Genomic DNA, 16,935 nt, shown 5'->3' with positions numbered 1-16,935 from the left:
TTTTTATATCTCAAAAGCATAATATATATATATATATTTACTGATTTACTGTTGTTTTTTCTGAAAAAGTAGAATGTGTTGCTTAGTTTATACCAATAAAAAACTTAATATATGAAATACTACTATAAAATCAATGGATGAAATATATTCTTTGAAATGTGTAATAAATGATATATTGTACATTTCAAAGAATATATTTCATCCATTGATCCATACATGTCCATTTTTATATATATATATTATTTTTTCCAACACCAGAAATTAGATTCAGTGTGAGAAGCATTTAACATCCAGTGTGATGTGTTCCCTCTCATCTCAAAAGTTGTACTGTTTACAAGATGGTTATTCTAATAAATATTGATATAAAAAAATTCAGAAAACTTAATATGCCAAAATTTATTCATAACTTTCATATTCATTGATAAATTTTAAAAATAACTTTGATACCACTATGTATGTAATATCTTTGTATGTTTTAGCAGATGTCCATTGCACTTACAACACGCCATGTGCTGATCATTGGCCTAAAAATGGCACATAAGTCAGCCTAGATCTATGAGTCCTAATATACACAGTGCCGTATCTGAATTAACTATTAGTCAGGGGTGGCCCTAGGGTGGTGCAAACGGTGCGACTGCACCAGGCACCGTCATAGTGAAGGCACCAAAAATGCAACAATAGATTGTCTGCGAAAAAAATAAAACCCGATCACCTTATTACTACTTAACCCTACCCNATTAACTATTAGTCAGGGGTGGCCCTAGGGTGGTGCAAACGGTGCGACTGCACCAGGCACCGTCATAGTGAAGGCACCAAAAATGCAACAATAGATTGTCTGCGAAAAAAATAAAACCCGATCACCTTATTACTACTTAACCCTACCCACCAAAATATATTTTACTTTTTTCTTAATTTGTTTCAATTTTAAATTAATTTACGATGTAAATTTGTCTTTTGCGTGATGCGAGTGTTGTCTGTGCCATAGCAGTTTAAATAAATATTGTTATGAATATCGCCTTATGAAAGAAATTAAATAAATATTGCCTTATGAAAGAAATATTGTTTTTTTTTTTTTCACTGTTATTGTTCCTCATCCATACTAGTACTATGCTATAGATTTTACACAAGAGTGAGATGGGTTGTGAGAATATAAAACATGATCCTGAAATGTGTGCTATATCTCCATAACCTAAAATTAAGAAATTCCATTGACGGAGGGAAGGGAAAAAACATCAACAGCTTGCAATACATCTGAATTAATAAGGGTCAAATTAACTCTCCATTTACTGTTGTTATCATTTCTCATCCATAGTATTACTATACTAATCTTTTGGAGGTCTGAGTTATTAATAATGTGAAAAATATATGTTATCAGTTTAGTCTCTACAGGGGGGCACCACAATGAGATCTTGCACCACCTGAAAACCTGGCTAGGGCTGCTACTGCTGTTAGTATATGTTGTGCAGTGTTGTGTCTGCAGTGTCTGATGGACTATGTCTTGTGTTTTTTTCTACTGTTGTGTTGTGTTTACAGTCTAGCTAAGAGTGTTGTGTCTGGAGCAGTAGTACATCCAGACAAGTGTTGGGTCAGCTGGACACCTCTCGTCTGCTTTTGGTTGCTTGACTTGTTATAGAACTGTCCGCCCCTTCCTTCCCCTCCGGTTGTCCTTGCCAGCAGGTGCCTTGTTTTGAACTTGCAATTGGAGAGAAGTTAGACAGTCATAGACTGTCTTATTCGGCCAGTGGTTTTCAGCTCATTCATAAACCTGCTTAAGGCTTAGCATTAGCTTTTGAAAAATGCATTATTCTGAAATTCCACAGACTAATTTTAAATGCATTTTTTGATGTTAATGTTTAAATTTAAAATTTTCAATCCATAAAAATAAGTATATTTTAAAGCATATAATTTATATATTGCAAAATTATTATTGAATATAATTAAGCCCTAATAATTTACATCCTCTCTCCATATAAAGTTTCCCTTTGTATCTAGGAGTTGTTGAAGATTGACCTCCAGCCACTGGAAAGGGAATAAGAGTCTTTATAATTAATGCATTCATTTTTTAATGTTACTCTGTAGATCTCTAGTGTTTTGAGTAAACTTAAATGCTGCTCATCCAAGGCTGATTTTATAATCTTAGCTTCGTTTAGTATCATAGACATCCTGGGCTCCATTGCAAACTGTGCCAAAGTAGTTGTTAGTTTATTATTGTCAATATCATATTTGTCCCCACCCTAGTATCTCCACCTTATCTTGATGCTGGGGTTTGTGTGCCTTGATGACCCTGAGGGTTTAACTGGTGGTAGCCATAGCTATTGGCTGAGTCACGCATGCCAGAAAAGTTGCAAGTGAGAAGCCAGACTAAAGGAGTACCTTGGTCTTCCAGGTTGAGGATTGGGCAAAGTGCTAACAACTCCTTCCCACAAAAAAAAAAGCTCTTGTTAAAGATGGACTAAAGTGGAGAGAGCTTCATGGATTAAAGTGAATGGACTATGCCTCATGTTAAAAGATGTAAATGAAGTGAAATTCAGTGTATGGAATGTTCAGGGCTTGTCTAAGTTGAAAGAGCAACAGCTATTGAACATAATGAATGAAAGGAAGATGGATGTATTGTGTGCATCTGAAAGGAAATGTAAGAACAAATGCATTGGATGAGTGGAAGAGTTTTTAATATGTATCCTTTAAACATGTACATGTTTTAACCTTTGAAATCTTCTTTTAAAAATATTTTCTTTCTTAATTAATTTAATTAATAAAACCATGATTGTCACAGTGATGATGATTTAGAATTTTTATACATGTTCTACATTCTATTCAAATTCATTTGAAAGTTTTTTTGTAATTTTCAAAGTCCAGTTATTTGAATGTATGAATTTATGAATGAAAGTATTTACAATATTTAATTAAAGTTAAGTTGAATTTTGTTTTTAACATTTTATTTTGTAAATTTTTATACACTAGAAAATAAAAGTAAAATTTTAAACTAACCAATTGTTTGCATATAAGTAACTGGATCACTCCAAAGACCATTACTAACAGCATAAACATTAAACTTGTATGTGGCACCAGGATATAAATCATCAACAATCATCCAAGTTTGAGTAGTGGTATGTTCTTCCTTTTCTTTTGTATCATTTCTACTATATATAACTGAATACCATTCTTGAAGACTTGTGACATCTGCTTTCCATGAAATATTTAAACTTTGCTTGAGTGAATCTGAACTTTCAATGACAGGTGGAGTTGGTTCTGTTAATTCAGAAAAAGTTAATTATAAGATGATATCAGTGGACTTGTTAATACAACATTAAAAATCAATTCATTTATAGATCTATTCAAATCATTTAATTTTAGATGTTACAGATTATAACCTTATCTCTCATCACCCAGCTGTCTGTCTGCTTTATGGGCATTGGAAAAGATCCTTTTAGTGCCTACAAGGTTGAGAAATATTATATTTATAAAAAAAATAAGCACAGCAAAAAATGTAGCTTATACAATTTGACTATTCAAAATTTAAAAATATATTTCAGTTGCAAACATAAAATAAAGTAATCCTCAAGTAAGCAAAAAAAAAAAAAGACAAAAATAGAAAATAAAAGTATACTGCAATGTTCATATCATTATACTTTGCTGTAAACAGACCACACAGATTGAATATCAGAAAAGAAATGGCTAGATGGCTGAAATTATTAAGATGTCACCTATATTGTTCTGGAGGACCTGGAATCAAATTCAGGTGAGCAATCCCAGGAATTTTTCATGAGTTGACGAATACATTGGCCCAACCCCCTTACTACCCAACTCTGCCCCATTGTGGATCTGGTGAGATAATGGGTATGGAAAATAGTCCTCTTAGTGTCCACATGGTGGAAAGTCAAAAATGAGAGGAAAAAAATGTAAAAATTGCTGTTGCACACGTATCTAGGAAACTGGAAGTTCAGAAGCATTCACCTGTTTTGTTTTATGCTATGTGCTAATAAGCAAATAGATATTATACAAAATGCTTAGTTTCATTAGACAGAAGCTGAAATATACATCCATTTCAGCATCTGCACAAACCAGGTTAGCATTTCAAGAAATGACTAGAAAAAGATAGATTTGAATCAAATGCTTATTACAGGCTATGCTAATGGCTTCAATAAATGGCAAATTAATATATAAATATTAGAAAAAATATACTCATATAACCTCGAATAGAATTTTTTGAATTGCTTGATAATTGGTAGGAGGTAAAGTGCTCACTCATGAATTTTATACTCTTGTGTTTAAGGTATTTTAAGTTTAATTGTCACCTACCTCAGGTTACAGAGGCCAAAAACACTCATGATGATAAATTTTCTTTGCTTGAAGTGTATGAAAGATGTAGTTTTACTAAAATATTTCAAATTTCAGATGAAATCAAAAAATGCTATCAGTGTAACTTTTATTTATAAATAAAATGTATGAAAGTTACATTACATTATGTAACTTTCATACCTTTACATGTTATGATTATTTTCTTTTGGAATTCATTGCCAATAGATTTCATAAGTTCCATAAATTACATATTATTAGAAATCAAAAGTGGGAGAGATTACATTTTGATTTGATTATGATCTTTAAATTCTGCAAATAATACAGTTAGCATTGTTTGGGATCATTTCTTATGGAATCTTTGTGCATCAAAGTTTCCATATAAAAATTAGTTAACTGATTAAAATTGATATAATAATATAATGTAATGGGGACAAATTTAGAATGAGAGATTATAAAAATTTTCAATTAATAATTTCAAATATTCAGTATATATAATTTTTCTTTACTAGATTTAAACGAAAGCAAGTTTTAATTCCTGCATTTGAACATGAATATAGGCATGGTTTTCAACATATTTGTCCGAGGTAAGATATAAATTTTGCTATTTTATTTCCTAAGTTACCTATTAAAATATTTCTCCTCCTTACTTTAAATTTCAGATCACACAAATAAGAAACAAAAATATAGAATAATTATGTTTAATCTTTCACTTCATTAAATACGAGGGATGATAAAAAACTAAGGTTACAAAGCCTGCAGTGAAAAGTGTACATTTTATTTCATACAACCAATACAGCCAACTGATAGTACAGTACATACATTAGGTTATTTTTCGACATAGTCTCCATATTGGTTTAGGTACTTGTCACTTTGTGTGATGAGTTTGAAAATTCCCTTCAGGTAAAAATCCTTCCCTTGCATGTTCAGCCAAGTTGTCGCAAAGTGTTTCACTTCCTCATCTGAAGCAAATCATTGTCCTGCTAGGTTCTCCTTCAAGTGAAGAAACAGGTGAAATTTGCTTGGAGCGAGGTCCTCATACAGCCCAGAAGACCACCAAGCTATTGAAGCAGTTTTGCTGGGACATCATCGACCACCCTCCCTACAGCCTGAACCTTGCTCCAAGCGGCTTTCATCTGTTTCCTTACTTGAAGGAGAACCTAGCGGGACAACAATTTGCTTCAGATGAGGAAGTGAAACACTTTGCGACAACTTGGCTGAACACGCAAGGACAGGATTTTTACCTGGAGGGAATTTTCAAACTCATCACACGAAGTGACAAGTGCCTAAATCGATGTGGAGACTATGTCGAAAAATAACCTAATGTATGTACTGTATTATCAGTTGGCTGCATAGGTTGTATGAAATAAAATGTACTTTTCACTGCAGGCTTTGTAACCTTAGTTTTTGATCATCCCTCATATATTTGTTGTATTCATTTATTCCGTTTGTTTTAGATTATAGAAATAATAATCATAGAATTATTGTAATAATATAAAAATTGAATAGAATAGATGTAGGGTTATGAATATTATTACTTTATAAAACAACTGTACACTTAATAATCACTACTAAAGTGGTTAACTTCTCAAAAAGAAAATTCAGCAAATATTACCTTTTATGGATTTAAAATTTTATTTAAGTTTCTTAAATGCATTAATATTGAAATTTTTAGAAAACAACTATAAAACACATTTTATATATTTGTATCTTAACACATTAATGGCTTTATGAGGCATGTGTGACTTGTACAGACGTGTCTAGTTAGGAGGAAATACATAATTGCTTGTTTTCCCGTGGGGTGGCATATATATTTTGATAACTGATCATACTTGATATATTGATATTATTTTATTAGGTGCGATAAAGTATATTAATTTAATAGCATGAGGCACGGGTGACCCTAGTTTAGTTAAAGGTTACTTTTGGACAGTATGAGTCAAATATGTCTCATGCCTGCAATCTGCGGTTTTAGTGCAAACACTTTATTTTTATTGTTGCTGCATTCTTGAAAGTTCTTTGTTCACATAAGTCTTAGTGAATCAGCTAATTTGTCTTACATTTGTGTTATTACTACATATATTTTGTGAGGTAAGTTATTTTGTTTAAAATAGGACTTGGGCCAACTTTATTTCTCATTAGATAAATGAATTTTCTTATAATAAGTATCATCTTATACAAATAGAATGTCTAACTGTCGAAACATTTTGTCAGATAACTTAATTAGTCAGTATATGGATGATTCTAACAACGATGAATCTGGAATATCTGACAATGAGTTAGATGATTCAAACTATATACCATTTTCAGATGAATCAGAATTGTTTTCTGGATCAGAAATCAAAGGTGAAGTGCCTCCTGATGCTTCTGATGATAACTCAGATGCTAGCAATGATGATAATGACAGTAATTATTCTAACATTCAGCAGTCTGCTACTACTGTTTGACACTCAATTGGCTTGACACCTCATAACATCCCACAGTTTCAAGGAAATCAAAAGTTGAACCTTTGTAACATAAATCTGGATGATCCAGATGAAATTTATCAAATATTTGTCAGTGATGATTTCTTAGATGTAATGACTAATGAGACCAGTAGATACAGTGGTACCTCAGGTTACGAACGCCCCAGCATACGAAATTTTCAGGATACGACATGAAATTCGAACATATTTTTGCTCCACGATACGAACAAAAACTCACCATACGACGTTACATTAGTTCACATTTTTCATTTGTTTTTCTTACTACAGTTTTTTTTTTTTTTTTTAATGTATTACTTGGCTTTAATTTGAGTATGTTTTTCGCGTTGGAACGAATTATTTGGTTTTACGTGTAATCGTATGGGGAAAAATGATTCACCTTACGACATTTTCATGATACGATCTCAGTTTCGGAACGGATTAATTTCGTATCCTGAGGTACCACTGTACGCTGATCAGTATTTAGCAAGGGAGATTTTGACATCAAAATCGTTTGTGAAAAGTGGTAGTGATTCCCTACAACCAATGAAGAGATTCAAAGTTCTTGGCCATCATGACTTGCATGGGTCTTTCTCCCTTGCCTAATATCAGACACTACTGGTCCAAAGACCATTTTTATGAGAACCGCCTCATAAAAATCATTAATGCCTCGAGATTGATTCGAAATTTTACTGAAATTTTGGCATTTTGCTGATAATAATAATCTTGACCACAGTGATTGTCTGTACAAAGTTAGAGAAATTTTCACCAAATTATCTGATAAATTCAAGGATGCTATTACTCCAGGAGCACAGATTGTCATTGATGAACTAATGATTGCTTGATGATGTTGACTTCTGTTTCGACAGTACATTCTTGGAAAATCACATAAGTATGGCATCAAAGTCTACAAGTTGTGCATGCTAGATGGGTATACTTACCGTGTTTCCCCGAAAATAAGACAGTGTCTTAAATTAATTTTTGCTCTGAAAAATGCGCTAGGTCTTATTTTCAGGGAATGTCTTATTTTATCCAGGAAGAAGAATTTACATTTATTATTGAACAAAAAAATTCCCTAGTGGAACTTAGACGAGAGTGACGTATATCCGGTGTGTCGAACTGTCGCCTTTTTATAGCGTCAACATCGGACTCGATGACCAATTAGTGCTTACTGAACCGTAGCACTATGCAAATGTCATGTGGCGTGATTCCCGGCCAACCAATTAGCCATCACCAGCCGTAACGTTATGCAAATCTGTGATTCCCAAGCCATAGTCTTATGCAAATCATGCCGTGTGGCGTAATTGTCTGCTGACCAATCAGTGGCTGTACTTTCAAAAAGCGAACGGCCACTTTCAACCATCTGTCGATGACCGTTATGACTAAAAAAAAAACTTTGCTAGGTCTTACTTTCAGGGGGAGGTCTTATATTTCGCAATTCAGCAAAACCTGTGCTAGGTCTTATTTTCTGCGGATGTCTTATTTTCGGGGAAACACGGTATTCCAGCCAGGTCTACATGGGGAAACAAATGTCAGATTTTGGAGTTTTACACAGCCGTGCTGCCTGTATGCAACTGTGCAGTGGTCTTTGCAATGCAGGTAGATCTCTACACTGACAGTTTTTACACAAGTGTAGATTTAGCTTGTGAGTTAATGGCAAGAAATACAAGAATAAAACAGGTGAGGTTTCTCCAAAACAACTGAAAAAAGGTGAAGTTTGTGATTTAGAAAATAATGAAGGAATCCAAATAATAAAATGGGTTGACAAAAGGCATGTTATCATGCTCTCAACTGTAGAAACACATACTGATGCACTCAGTGAAACTGGGAAAAAATCAAAAAAAAAAAAAATCCCAAGAGCCTGTGATGAAATCACAATGTATCATTGACTATAATCATGTCAAAAAAAGGAGTAGATCTGTCAGATCAAATGGCATCCTATTACATCCTGCTTCAAAGAGGTATCAAGTGGTATAGAAAGTTAATGGTAGCTTATTTACTTGGCATTTCCATGATCAATGCTTATTGTATCCATTCCCACTACTATAGTCCAAGACAAAAACATCTGTCAATGATGAAGTTCTGTGAAGTGGTGGCCAAAAAAAATACTTAGCAAAACTGTACAGACAAAACTGATGACACCTCCTTGTAATAGTAAATGAAGCATTTCATACTCTGCAAAAATGAGGTCCTGCAAGAAAAGTACTTCACCATTGCCAGGGTTGCTATGCAGAAGCACATAAAAACACTACCAGCTGAAAGACAGACAGTGCCACAAAACAAGTGACTAAACTACATTTTGTAATGATTGTCCTGGGCAGCCAACACTTTGCATAGCTTGTTTCAACAGAAAATATCATTCTCCATGAGATTTGACATAATTACATTTTTATATAAAACTATTTCAAAAACTATTATGCATTATAATTTCAATAAATGTCAGTTTTTATTATAATTTTTGTTCTATATCTTTAGCTCAGTTTTTAGAAAATATGAATTGTAAAGTACAGGTTTTACTATGAAACATTAAATTATAACTCAATATAATTATGACTTACGACTGAATTCGGTTTTGAAACTTCAGACATAAGTTGAAATGGTTGTAAGTCAAATTTCATACAGAAATAAATAATATAATAGACAATTTAAAATAAAGTAGAATTTTCAATTTACACTGCAAGTAAACTACTTATAACAAAACAATTAGCCATCTTACACAAGCATACACAAAGGGTAAATAAATGCACAACAAAACTAAAGATGAAGCAATTGATTGCAGAAGTGTGCAAGATATATATTTGACAAAAACTATTAAAAAATGATATATTTTTAAAATTTTTTTGTAAGAAAAATTACATGAAATAGAAATGTAATGTTTACTGATTTTAGGAACTTACCTCAATTGTTTATTCATGAAGAGTGAACACTGTTAAAAAGCTGAAATTGCAACTGTTACAGAATCAACTTTGGAACATACATAGCAGAAATTGAATATTGACTTGATGTTCGCTGCACAAATTGAGGTATATTAACTAACCAAAAAAGTTCTAGCAGTTCCTAAAATCAATAAATTATGTTCCTATTTCATGTAGTTTTTCATTTTTTAGAAATTTTTAAAATGTGTCAAGGACTTTTTGGACACACTGTATTAAAAAGATTTGAACATTTTCCACTAATATATCATTTCTAATAAAAAAATGCAAAAAAGGAACTGTTTTTTTTTTTTTTAAGTACACATCAACCATCATTAATCAGACAGTAATTTTGGGTAGTGTAATTTTAAATTTTGCAAGTTACTGCACTGACCTGCTACTATTGTTTTGTTACACTATTTTGGTATCAATGAAAACATTGGTATTTGTTATCAATGATAAATTTCAATTCTTTACTAAATATGAACAAGTCCACTTTTTCATTACTTGAGTCCAGAAAAAATAAAAGACTTCATATACTCAAGTCTCAAGACAGTTCTGGCCATCCATGTCTTGTAACAGAGAATTGTATTTCTTACTATGATGCAATATTAAACATACTTCTAATTCTTATCTATGCTCACTGTAAGAATTATAACTGAAGCATTCATAATTACAATAAGTTAATTTAAAAAGTAATACTGCAGATGTAATCACATCATAACACTGGTAACAATATAAACTTTTAACTATAAAACTTAAAAATTACAAAAATAAATAATAAATCATTTGAAATTTGAAATAATATAATTGATCATAAATCAATATAGGTACAAATGCCTAGTTCAATTGCTATACAGTAGACCCCCCCTATAAAACGGGTTCATATAATGCGGATTTGTATATAACGGCAAAAAAATTGCGACTGTATTCATATAAACATGCTAAAAGAGACTTGTATGATACGGTAAAACGTCATTGCCAACTCATGTTGAGACAGGATTAGTCAAATCTAGACCAATAGCGGATTTTGCACAAACCATTGAGTTTAAACAAGCAGCAGACCTACTAAAAACCATTTATTATTTAACGGCCATAAAAATTATATTTATATTAATGATGTCTCTGAAGTTCAGCAAATTTTTCACAGAAAAATAATTTATCAGGAAAAACACGCCTGCCATTCGATGCGCCGCTCTGCGATGAAAACAAGCTTAAGCAATGGCATCGTCGAAAAATGTACACTCGGTAAGTAATCCTACAATTTTTTGTTTATAGCATAGTTCATACGGATTATTCCCAAAAAATTATGTGTTTTGGAAATGTTGAGTCAAATTAGTCTAGAATTGATTAATTTTATGGAAGAAAACCTTTCAAACAGCCATAGTCCGTAAACTGCATACGTGCCAGGCTGTGATTGGCTCATGTATTTAAGGACTCATAAAACATGAATTTCATAAAAAACGGAATGTATCTACCGTGTTATAGAGGGGTTGACTGTATTTCTATTCAAGCTTTTCTATTAATAGATTATATGCGAAGCATGAAATAGCAGTAACAATGGTGGAGATAGGTACAGAGTAATAAAATTTTTTAACTTTCTTTTATTATTTTATTACTTTCTGCATGGAGATACTGCAAAAGTTAACATCTCCTCCATGTTATCAGCACATCATCAATATATCCAGTAAACAGACAAACAACAAAATACAGAAACTGGATGAAATGTCTAAACTAAATTCACACGTTAGAAATCAACTCCAGCAAAAAGTTAAAATGTTTTCAAAACTAATTTGATAGGTCTTCATCAGTTGAGTATTCAAAAATATAACATATTTTAATAAAAAGAATATTCAATAAATACCAGTATAACATATATATAAACATCCCAAAGCCAGATGTATTAATATTAAACCAAACAACTGCCATAATTAATTGGGCTATTTTATGCTACAATTAATAAGTAAAAATTAAGTAATTTGTTACTAGAAGTAGATGTTAGTGCCATCTCTTATCAAAATTTATTAATTTATAATAACTTAATAGAGAGGTTGCGGCCGACGTTTTCATTGCAAAAACGTGAACGTTGGACGTTCAGTGCCACCTTCCTGTAAGCTTAGAAGTTTGACAATGTCATTTGGAATGTCAGTGGAATCATGCTCGATGTTCCAAACGCCATTGTCAAACTTCTAGGCTTACAGGAAGGCCATGCTGAATGTCCGAGGTACACATTTTCGCGATGAAAACGTCAGCCGCAACCTCTAATATTTATTAAATAATTTAGTAGAACAGTCTGGAAGAAACGAATTGGCCTGAAGAGAGAGTCAAATTTGCAATAATTTAGAACAGTCTTCTAGACTGTTCTAAATTATTTAAGAAATATAGTATTAATTAAATTATTATAATTATTAATTTTGATAAGAGATGGCACCCAATGTCCAACTCTAGTATCAATTTCTAAGTATCAATTGTAGCATAAAATAGTCCGATTAATTACAGCAAGTGTTTGGTTTAATTAATACCAGTAGAAAGATCAAAATATAAATAATAATAATAATAATGATGATGATAATAATAAGTGCAGAGCCCAAACTGTTAGGATTTGAAAGTTGAAATTTGGTACACAGGGTACACCATGAGAATGCACACTAAGAAGGGATTTTTCGAAATTCCCCCATGGGGAAAGGGAGAGAGTTAAGGATTATCCTGAAGAACTTGGCTTCTACTATACTATTTTAGATGCAGTTTTTTGCGGGAAATTGAACATATTTTTAGATCCGTCTAAAAATTCTCTAATTAGCTTTGGAAGAAGAGGGTCTTGCACCTGGTGAAAATGGGTAAGATAAGCTATATAACTATAAAGGTTGTCTTATGTAAGGGCTTATCACATGAATGACCAATCTAACACATTTTAAAAATTCTTTATTCCTCTACTCTATACAATCCCCTTCCTCCCCATTGACGAGATAACTCGTCAAGTTTACATAGCGTTACAAAAAACTCAGTCCTTTCAGCCCCGAAAAAAAAATTTTTCTTCAATTTTTGGGTGTCTTTTAGGTCTCCAAATTTTTTCAAAAAAGAACTTTTAAAATGTGTTAGATTGGGCACTTGGTATGATGAACTAACATAATAAGATAACATTTGTAAACATAAATCAAATACTATAATATAATATAGTAGAAAGGTTAGAAGTACAAAATAATCTAATAATCTTAATCTTTGCTGTTATTATTTTTTGCTTGAGCAACACTGGAATCATCTGCTATAAAATAATAAAATAAGAATAACAATAAAATAATAATGTAGAAGTGCTCATTAAAGGAAGTCAAGTTAAAGCTCATATAGAGACTTCAATGCAATAGATAGTGAGTCTGCATCCCTGTAATTAAAGCAGGTGGAATTTCTATTGGCTTTATATGTTTCTAAGGGTCTCTAGACCTTAGAAATATATAAAGCCAATAGAACTTCCACCTGCTTTAATTAATTCTAAATGCCTAAGTGTGTTGAAGTCCTTAGCTGTTTGGATGATTGTAGCATCTTCCCATTTGACCTGTACTTCTTGTTGGATAGCATATGCTGTGTTGCAAAGTTTCTTATCAATGGTATACTTATGTTCTTTAAGCCTTTGTTTTAGGTTTTATTTTGTTGCCACAATGTATACTAATGTCCTGTTAAATCATGGGTTCTCTATTGCAATTGAATAATTTTCAGAGGAATCTTGCATTTGGAACCTGTGAACATACACATCAAAATGAAAAAGGGATGCTATACCACAGTTTAAGAAGCCACGCCCAGTTCTGTTTGCCATGTTACAAGCAGTAGAAGCCCTAGACAAGTTAGAAAAACAAGGAGTCATTACAAAAATTCAACACTCTGAATGTGCTATCCAGTGTTTCTCAAAGGGTGTGCCACAGCACATTAAATGTGTCACAAAATCTTAAAAAAAATAACATCACTTTTATTTCAACATCATTGTCCAAGTATATGTGCAATATTATTAATAATAAAGTACATAAAGGATCTTTTTATGACAAATTGAAATTGACATATCCAAATACAGGGTGTCTGCATTCAGGTGCTAACACTATTTGAATAAAGACCAATTATCTGTTGCCTGCAGACTATGTAAATCAGACTAACACAATACTGTATAAGTGTGAGGCACCCCTGAATTATCNTTCCTCTACAACTTTAATGTTGTTATCACTGTTAAATGTATCAAATTCGCTATATTTCACCTGAAAATAAGAAAATCAAAAATTATTGTGATATAAATAATATTGGGTTGATGCTGAAGTTCGTAGCATTTGTTTCTGGCATGGCAACATTGAAGTGTTGGGAGTTTGTTTGTTGTTTGTCATTGTAGCAACAATGCTGTGCTTTTGAATACACCTTGCATTTTACAGCTTTGAAAAATGTTAATGCTATTTCTGGGCTAAAGAAGATGAAATGTCAAGTAGGATAAAAAACACTTCCAACATATTCTTCTGTTTGAGTTTAACAGAGGTGTAAAAGCAGCAGAAGTAGCTCAAAACATTTTTCTGTGCAGGGAGACTGCCACAGGGGAAAGCAGAACAAAAAAAAATGGTCTTGTCATTTCAAACAGGACTACTTTGACTGGAGTATTTCTCCACATTCAGAAAAACCACTGGGCTTTGATGAAAACCATTTAAATGCTTTAATCCATGATGATCCATATTAGTCAACCTGAGAATTGGCAAACATAATGAACTGTGACCAGTCAACCATTAAGCAGCATTTGCATTTGAAAACATCCAGAAAGACTGCATCAAGTGCTGCTGTAGCACAATAATGCACACCAACACTCCAATAACATAAAAAAAGCAGCTATCTAGGAGCTTGGTTGGAAGGTTATTCCACATCTCCCTTATTCTCCTGATCTTGTGCCCTCAGATTTCCACCTTTTCCACTCTCTATCCAACAATACTCAAGGAAACTCCTTTGATAATAATGTCCTTCAAACTTGTCTTTAAGACTTATTTAACTCCAAACTAGCAATTTCTTCAGGCATGGAATGGAAAATTACCCCACAACTAGTTGAAAGAGCATTCACTCTTTCCATTAACATCATTGACAGAGATATTAAACTAAACTGCATTGCAAGCATAACAAAACAACATGAGTATCCTTCCAGCCTTGTTCAATTCCAGCCATGCAATTGTTCTCATCTGTAAATATCAATCTAAGCACACATCTAATAAGGATGTATCTAAAACCTAAAAAGTTGTCAGATTTAACCAACATCTTTCTAGAGTTTATGAACAAATTGCAAGAACAAACCAACTTAGTATCTTCTAAATGAGAAACCCAACTGTATTCTCTTTATTACAGAATGCCAAAGACTATCAACACACAGAATTCATCTCAAGTATATTCTATCCACATTATAGACAACAGATTCAACAAGAAATGAGTCTACATTACAGCAATGGCTCAATCTCTTCACAACTGCATCACAGAAAACCATTATTCTATCCAAAAGGGCCTTTCCATCACAACATTAGTAACATTTGCATCTGAAAATGATATAAAGGTACTTCTCAATTAAGCAAGTCTAATACACCCTAGTAGAAACCAATTTTAAACATCTAGAAATACTCAAAATATATAAAGCAAATTTTCAGGACATAGCCATAAATTACAGAGATGCCAAAACATTCCAAAGCAAAAAGGTCTATTTTTGAAGTACAGGTATCTCACATACATCACTGTCTTCTACAACACGGTTTCACTCTAACATCGTTTGAAAATTGTGGATATTTCCCGTACAACACAACTTCTGGTTTCACTCTAATACGGTTTTCGAAATCCTCCATATTTCCTTAAGTGTAAACTTCATTATTTGATTTTATTCAATTAAGCAAGTTGTCTCAAATTTGTCTCTAAGGAAAAAGGAAAGAAAAATGATAGATGCATTCGAATTATGGGTATGGAGAAGATTACTTAGAGTTCCATGGACATTAGACATTAGAGAATTGTTTATTGGCCGCACTCATTGGTATAGCCTAAGAAACTTGAAAAGGAAAGAAGGATAAAAGTTATAGGAAGAGTTAAGTTTGTAGGTGAAAGAAAGCGAAATAGGACAGAATGAAAGTTAAGATATACAATTTGACCTTATGGTCACTGCTACACTTTTTACAATTAAAGTAATAAAATATATACAGAGAAAACGTTTGTACAAAATTTGAATACAGTATTTACAGTGAAGAATTACATGCTGAATGTTGAGCTTATAGTTATTGTAGCTATACAGTATAATAATGTTTCAATAAAATTAGCAGGTACAAAAAGAAATATTATATATCTAAAACAACGGTTACAAATATAAACTTTTACATGTAAAAATTAAATTATAATGTAGTTGTACATTTATTGAAGATATGAATTAATGCTATGAATACATATGGGAAGGTTTTACACAGTTAACAGATAAGAAGTTATTGCTTAGAGATAGATTTACAGATTGTGAATTTATACAATATTAAAGTGTACCGTAAACTTATAATAACAAAGACGACATATGTATCGTATTAGGTATACAGAAATTACAAAATTAATATTCCTGCAGAAGGTAATTACTTTGTCGGTGAAAGCAAACACTTTAAAATTAATCGAGGAATTTTATGCTGGCGGTGAAGTTTTTTAGTGCATTAAATAGCTTTTTGTTGCTCGTCAGAGTTTTTAATGGGCAAGGCCACAGTTCATTTGATGTATGCACAGAGTCTATTAACATTTTTCTTTGCCTACTGTAGTGTGGACAGTGAAACAAAACGTGCTCCGGGTTATCTTCTTGATTCGTTTGACAGGTACAAAGTCCGTCTGTCTTATGTAGAAACCTTTTAAGGTAACTCCTGAAGTTTCCGTGACCAGATATCATTTGTGTTATTTGAAAAGTTGGTGTTATAAACTTGCTACTGTTCCTGAGTTGAACATTCGGTATAAAACGATAGGTTAGTCTACCTGTAGTACTATTTGCCCACCTGTTTTGCCAACTGTTCCAAGTACTGTCACGTAATTGCTTTTTAAGCCAAGATGTTGGAGTGAAATCGTAGGAGCATCTTGTGGTCCTGATGGGAGCTGAGCGGGCTAGTTGGTCCGCTTTTTCATTACCTTGTATATTTGAATGTCCTTTGACCCAATTGAAGCTAAACTGTATAATGTTGCGGTATTCTTTAATAAGTTGTACACTGTCGTAAACAATCGGCAGCTTAATGTTTATGTTCTTTAGTTGCAGAAGCGCAACC

General features: G+C 32.6%; 1 protein-coding gene across 1 annotated transcript in view; it reads right to left on the bottom strand.

Moving 5' to 3' along the window:
* Positions 1 to 16,935, bottom strand: part of LOC111641871 (tyrosine-protein phosphatase 10D-like) — an 87,530-nt gene that overhangs the window by 16,203 nt on the left and 54,392 nt on the right. Inside the window, exons 7-9 of the mRNA XM_023388124.1 lie at positions 13,846 to 13,908; positions 3,372 to 3,434; positions 2,989 to 3,265 (exon numbers count right to left, since the gene is read on the bottom strand). Coding sequence (XP_023243892.1) covers positions 2,989 to 3,265; positions 3,372 to 3,434; positions 13,846 to 13,908 — 403 coding nt within the window. The remainder of the gene's footprint in view (positions 1 to 2,988; positions 3,266 to 3,371; positions 3,435 to 13,845; positions 13,909 to 16,935) is intronic.

Source organism: Centruroides sculpturatus, unplaced genomic scaffold (assembly GCF_000671375.1).
Source record: "Centruroides sculpturatus isolate CEXI.00-Female unplaced genomic scaffold, Cexi_2.0 scaffold1606, whole genome shotgun sequence".
Classification (NCBI taxonomy): domain Eukaryota; kingdom Metazoa; phylum Arthropoda; class Arachnida; order Scorpiones; family Buthidae; genus Centruroides; species Centruroides sculpturatus.
The sequence above is the reverse complement of the archived record's forward strand: the minus strand, read 5'-3'. Positions and strand labels throughout refer to the sequence as shown.